Here is a 6,813-nt window from a genome sequence, read left to right on the forward strand (position 1 = left end):
AAATAGATGGGGAAACAGTGGCTGACTTTATTTTTCTGGGCTCCAGAATCACTGCAGATTGTGTTTGCAGCAATGAAATTAAAACACACTTGCTCCTTGGAAGGAAAGTTATGAGCAACCTAGACAGCATATTAAAAAGCAGAGACATTACTTTGCCAACAAAGGTCTAGTCAAGGCTATGGTTTTTCCCGTGGTCATGTACGGATGTGAGAGTTGGACTGTGAAGAAAGCTGATCGCCAAAGAATTGATGCTTTTGAACTGTGGTGCTGGAGAAGACTCTTGAGAGTCCCTTGGACTGCAAGGAGATCCAACCAGTCCATTCTAAAGGAGATCAATCCTGGGTGTTCATTGGAAGGACTGATGCTAAAGCTGAAACTCCAATACTTTGGCCACTTCACGCGACGAGTCGACTCACTGGAAAAGACTCTGATGCTGGGAAAGGTTGGGGGCGGGAGGAGAAGGGGACGACAGAGAATGAGATGGCTGGATGGCATCACCGACTCTGTGGACATGAGTTTGAGTGAACTCCAGGAGTTGGTGATGGACAGGGAGGCCTGGCGTGCTGTGATTCATGGGGTCGCGGAGAGTTGGACACGACTGAGCGACTGAACAGGACTGAACTGATGCTGGGAAAGATTGAGGGCAGGAAGAGAAGGGGGCGATAAAGGGTGAGATGGTTGGATGGCATCACCGACTCAATAGACATGGGTTTGGGTGGACCCCAGGAGTTGGTGATGGACAGGGAGGCCTGGTGTGTTGCGGTTCATGGGGTTGCCAAAAGTCGGACAGGACAGAACGACTGAACTGAACTGAAAGAATTTAGCCCAACTTTTTTTTCTTTTATTTTTTAATTGGTGGAAAATTGCTTTACAACTTTATGTTGGTTTCTGCCATACAACAAAGCAAATCAGTCGTAATTATATATATATATATCCCTGTCTCTCCTGAGCCTCCCTCCCCTCCCCCCGTCTGACTCCTCTAGATCATCACAGAGGGCTAGGCTGGGCTTCTGTGCCATTTAGCAAGTTCCCACTAAGTATTTTGCACATGATAGTGTATATGTGTCAATGCTACTTTCTCAATTCGCCCCACCCTCACCTTCTTCCACTGTGTCCACAAGTCCGTTCTCTACTAGGTTCATCAGTACCATTTTTCTAGATTCCATATATATGCGCTAATACGCGATACTTGTTTTTCTTTTTCTAACTTCACTCCGTATAAGAGGTTCTAGGTTCACCACCTTTCATTCCCAGCTTTTTAACCCAAACTTTGCAGTATCAAAAATCTTACAGATTATCATCATTTTATCTCATTAAATATACTCTACTGTCAAGGATCTGTTTTTATCCAGCCAGTTATTTCTAGCTTTGGTCATCTTCTGTGCTATGAATACTATTGCTATTGCATGTCAAGAGGATACTCACATGAATTCTTTAAGTCAGATACACCCAGTTTTCTATAAATCTTACTCAAGACAGCTAGGTTTTTAGAACTGTTGCCTCATTTCTCTTTGTTCCTGGGTAAGATTTACATTATTTTTATGCCTATCATAAATTTCTTAAAGTGCTTAAGATTTGGCTGAGTATTGAGTAAATGTGAGTGTATATTATGTAACTAACTCCTCCTAGTCATAAGACAGGCCACTAGAACGTATACCATGAGACTGCTTTCAAGGAGTTAAAGGGCTAGTTGCAAAGGCAAAATTAATACTCTCAAAAGAGATCAAAGAATAGTTAAGTTATATAGTACTGTTTTTATGTGCAATAGGAATTCTACTGTATGTGTATCTCTTGTAGTTGATGTTATTTGGGGCTGTAGAAGTTGGGGAAGGATTTGTGATTAGGGAGGAAGGGAACTGTGATGAGTAATTTGAGCATGTGGTATAGGACTTGAAGGGTAACTAGGACTTAGGCAGAGGGCCGGCCCTTAGAAGCAGAGGAAACAGTGTGAGGAGAATATGAGTCAGCGTTAATGTGAACTATAAATGAAAGAACGGGAATATCTCCTTTGCAGAAGCAGAGAGCTTTATTTGGAGGAGCATTTGAAGGTAAATAATACAGACTGAATGGATCCAGATTATATGTGTTATCTTGAAAACAAGATAGAGGAGTCTAGACTTGAGGAAATAAGATAGGTTCCCCAGCCAGTAGATTGCGGTCTTCAAATGGATCATAGCACTTTGGAAAGGGATTCCTAAGATCCTGCGTGTTTCCGTTTCTGCCCTCCATGTTTTTTGTTTGTTTTTGATTATGTGGGTGTGTGTGTCTGTGTGTGTGTGCACACCCTCTCTGTTTTTTAGGATTAAAAGAGTGGAAGAGAGCCACTACCTTACCTCCGTTCCTCTGCACTGTTACCTTTATTTCTCAACCCTCCATCTCCTTCTTTTTCCTCAAGGAAAATTAAATTTTTCCACCAAAATGAGGTAATAACATTTTAGAGCTTAACATGTGCCAAGCGCTTTAACGCACTTGCTTCTCACAACCCAATGAGGTAAGTACTATCCACATTTTATACACAAGGAAACTGAAGCACAGGGATGTTAAATAACTTGCAAAAGGTCACACAGCTAAGTAATGGAAGAGCTGAGAGATGAATCTAAGTGGTCTATAATGCAACATTGCCCCTGTGTAGTCATCAGGGAGTGACTGCAGGTTCTTTAACAGGGTACTGCTTTAATTTGTACATTTCTCTCACTCATCAGCTTCATTCTGTTTTCTCTCCATCCTAGAGGCTGTCTGTTATCAATGGTCTGTCGTCTCAAATATGACTTCTTCCGTGATATTCTGTCTGAACTAATGTTTCTGTGTTTCTGTAGAACCCTGTGAAAATCTCTATCACAAGACTTGCAAAGTGTTTTGTAATTATGACATTGTTTGTATATATTTAATAAAGAAAGGACAAGCAACTTATGAAATCTTTTTTTACAGTCAGACAATAAAGTGATTATTCACATCAACAATGAGCTGAGTAAAAACTGTGTAAACAACAGAGGACTCGACGTATTTGCAGTAGAAGTGGCACCAAAATCTGCAATGGTAATGCATTGTTTTTTAATTAAAGGCTTTTTTATCAATTTGAAAAAAATTGCTATTATTGCTATGAATAAATTTTTAGATATGAAGTAAAGTGGAAAATTATTTTGTGTGATATTTCTATTAGTATCATCCTGTACAAGAAGATAGGAAACTGGTTCTAATCCAGTTCTCACTATTTAGTTCAGTGATTATGGGACATTCACTTAACCTCTCTGCTGCAGTCTCTATAAGTGTAAAATTAATGTGGTATCACCAGTTTTGGGTACTTCACAAAGTTAATGTAAAGATAAAGTGATACATGTGAAAACAGTATTGAATATTATATAGAACTACAAAGTAGTATTAATAGTAATTGGACTTTTGATAATTCAAAATATTTTTCTCTCCATTATTAAGATTTTCTAAGGTAAAATAAAAGAGAAAATGCCTCTGAGTGTTAGATAGCCAAGTAAGTCAGGAGCTGAGTAGCTGAAGTTCTGTGTTAGCAGAACTCTAGGCATCTGATTTAGCCAGGAGTTCAAAGGCAGGGAGAGATCAGTAAACCCTGAAACTAGCCTAGTGAAGGGAGAAAGGAAAAAGCTTTCTGTTCTTACCCTTTTCCTCTGTGTACTGTCTGTGAAATCCTAAAACATTCTAGAACAGGATAAAGGGAATTTATTTTTGCTGTTATTCCGGTGAGGATTTTTAACAATGCTGTGGGCTTAGTGAGGAAATCACACTTCCTTCCCTTTCTGCCACCCCTCGCTACCCACCGTCACAAACATCAGCTATCAGCCACTGTACTGCAGTAGAATTAGGCTGGGTTACTCTGCTGGAAATCAGATTGTAGATCGCAGCTCACTGCTAAGGACAAATATTAAAGAATTTTATCTGCACAGAGGTATTTTTTATATAGGTTCTAGAAATGTCCTATTGAAAAATTAGCCCAAAATTATAGTATATAAAAGGAAAGTAAAGGCTTTCTGTTTTTATGTGCAGGTTTGTCAACATGTAATGCCGCTGAATGAACGACAAGAATGGATATATTATTGTGTGTATTCCCTTATATCTTAAACACTATTTTTAAGAAATTACTGTGCTTGAGACTGTCAAACTAAGAAGAATGATTTCAAGTTTGGTTTGTTATTTGTTGATCACTAAATATAACCAATTTAACTGATGTACATAATAATCTATTTAATTTGTATGCATTTGGATTCCATGTCCTTATTATATACTGTATTATTAAAATAGAAATAATTTTTAATGTGTGGCCTTCTTATTAATTTAATGTGATACTTGGCATATTTCATTTGTGACTAATAATTTGAAATTAAATTACAGGTAAGCTTTTGAAAAGTAACACTCAATGAATTCTATAAAATCCTATACACTCTTGATATATTCATCAAAAAAAATCCTGAAATAAAATATAAATGGCCCAGCTGCAGCCAGTGCCTTGTGCTTTATCCCTGTACTCCAGCCTGTCCAAGGAGCACAATGGATTCAGGAATCCCATCCTCACCGTATAGTTATAGGCATGTGACTGTGAGAGGACCAGGGGAGCTCCAGGGCCCCCTTTCCTTCCTGCTCTTCTGATTGGCTAGTGACACACAGCCCCTTCACCACCTGCTTCTTCACCAGCAGCCTCTATCTCCTGCTGCACCTCTTCACAGCCTTGAGCATGTGCCCTCCCACAGGGCTCTGCCAGTGCTAAAACCCCAGGACCAAGTGTCTGCTGTTGGCTGTGGCAGTCCCAATGATTCTGAAAACAGTTGGACATCACGTTTACTTCTAATGAGATCACTGTCTTAACATACAAGAGCACGAGCAGATCCGACTGACGGGACTGGTCAATGTGATTTGACCTTTGAACAAATTAGAAAGTGTAACCCTGCAGGAGATCACAGATCCAGAAACAATTTTCCTAATGAGAAGACCTCTACCCTCAGGAAAGCTGGGGCAGAGTGCCTGAGCCATAATCTCACAGTCTTTCTTGATGTCAAAAGCCTGCAAATACTGCTACTGATGTTCTAAAGAAAGTAAGTATGGAGTTTCTTCAACTAACAATAATAGTATCATTTGCTCTTTCTTGCCAGAAGTTATCTATAAGATGAAACAACCAGATCACGATGTAGTAATGGCTATTAACTCACAGACCTTGGCACCTTAGCCATGCAGGAGATGGGACTATGATATTCTGTGGACACAGTGCATATTTGTGGTAATGGACATTTCATTTGCCTGAAGCAAATGTAATATCTTAGGGTATCTGTGTGGAATTTCAGGTTTCCTCCTGCAGAAGAATTTTGTATGCCTAGACTACTTGACAGAGAAGGCAATGGCAAGCCACTCTAGTACTCTTGCCTAGAAAATCCCATGGATGGAGGAGCCTGGTAGGCTGCAGTCCGTGGGGTCGCTAAGGGTCAGACACGACTGAGAGACTTTACTTTCACTTTTCACTTTCACACGTTGGAGAAGGAAATGGCAACCCACTCCAGTGTTCTTGCCTGGAGAATCCCTGGGGAGGGGGAGCCTGGTGGGCTTCCGTCTATGGGGTCACACAGAGTCGGACACGACTGAAGTGACTTAGCAGCAGCAGCAGCAGCAGCAGACTACTTGAATAAGTGGTCAACTAAAGGCATTCAGGTTGTTGCTTGGACTGTTAATACCTTTGATGAAAAAAGTTACCATGAGTTTCATCTTGGTTCCATCTCTGATCCCGATAGTGTGTTGAAAGAGTGCACATCATTTCTAGGCACCCTGCAACCGCCTGTCCAAGGAAACGTTTACAGGAACCGCCTGCTGGTCTCATACAAGGATATTAAAATACCCCTTGTGCTAGCCCAAGCCCTGGGAGATCAGGTGGCTCACATAAGTAATTGTCAGTAATTGCATTTTTACCCGAACCAAAGCAAAACCCTGTGTTGCCAACATGCTGCGTGGAATGCCTGAGTCCAACCTGTGCTCTCAAAAATCTGGGTCTGCCCCAACCTAGGTGTGGCATACATCTTAACCCAGTGAGGATAAACACATTGACTTTTGAAATTTGGGGGTACAGATGCAAATTCATGAGAAATGTACTGTCACTCAGAGCTGACATTTTAAAACTTGCCACACTTTTGTAACTTACTTATTTCAAATATGGTATTCAGCTATGTTATCAGTGTATTGTGGCTGTCAAACTTGTGACCACACTAAAAATCACTAAAAGGAAAAAATGTGAATGCAGAAATAGCCATTATATACTATAGTTTTCTGGTGAAAATAAAGCAAAATTTGGAGAAATTCCTTTTGTATTAAGTCAAAATCTAATCACAACAGTTGGAATATTTTGTTCTGATGGTAAATTTTTTAATGGAATTACTTGTGAATTATTTTTAATGAAATTATTTTGAAATAATAGGCATTAAATCTGAATAGCATTTAATGAAGTAGTACAGTGCAGGAAAAATGATATTAAGCAATTAAAAACTGTGTAGCCATATCAGTAACAGAATACTTGGCTGCTGCTGCTGCTGCTGCTAAGTCACTTCAGTCGTGTCCGACTCTGTGTGACCCCATAGACGGAAGCCCACCAGGCTCCCCCGTCCCTGGGATTCTCCAGGCAAGAACACTGGAGTGGGTTGCCATTTCCTTCTCCAATGTGTGAAAGTGAAAAGTGAAAGTGAAGTTGCTCAGTCGTGTCCGACCCTTAGCGACCCCACGGACTGCAGCCTACCAGGCTCTTCCATCCATGGGATTTTCCAGGCAAGAGTACTGGAGTGGCTTGCCATTGCCTTCTCCGGAATACTTGGC

General features: G+C 40.5%; 1 protein-coding gene and 1 pseudogene across 2 annotated transcripts in view; both read left to right on the forward strand.

Moving 5' to 3' along the window:
* EFCAB7 (EF-hand calcium binding domain 7) overlaps nucleotides 1-4,265 on the forward strand; it is a 58,466-nt gene extending 54,201 nt beyond the window's left edge. For both annotated transcript variants that reach the window (XM_055403200.2, XM_088835355.1), the window contains exons 13-14: nucleotides 2,929-3,036; nucleotides 4,015-4,265. In XM_055403200.2, coding sequence (XP_055259175.2) covers nucleotides 2,929-3,036; nucleotides 4,015-4,089 — 183 coding nt within the window. In that variant the 3' untranslated portion in view covers nucleotides 4,090-4,265. The remainder of the gene's footprint in view (nucleotides 1-2,928; nucleotides 3,037-4,014) is intronic.
* Nucleotides 4,266-4,451: 186 nt separating this feature from the next.
* Nucleotides 4,452-5,907, forward strand: LOC129540349 (glycerophosphodiester phosphodiesterase 1-like; annotated as a pseudogene).
* Nucleotides 5,908-6,813: the final 906 nt, after the last annotated feature.

The sequence above is a fragment of the Moschus berezovskii genome, chromosome 4 (genome assembly GCF_049115385.1).
Source record: "Moschus berezovskii isolate FMDL1 chromosome 4, NW_MosBer_1.0, whole genome shotgun sequence".
NCBI classification, from domain to species: domain Eukaryota; kingdom Metazoa; phylum Chordata; class Mammalia; order Artiodactyla; family Moschidae; genus Moschus; species Moschus berezovskii.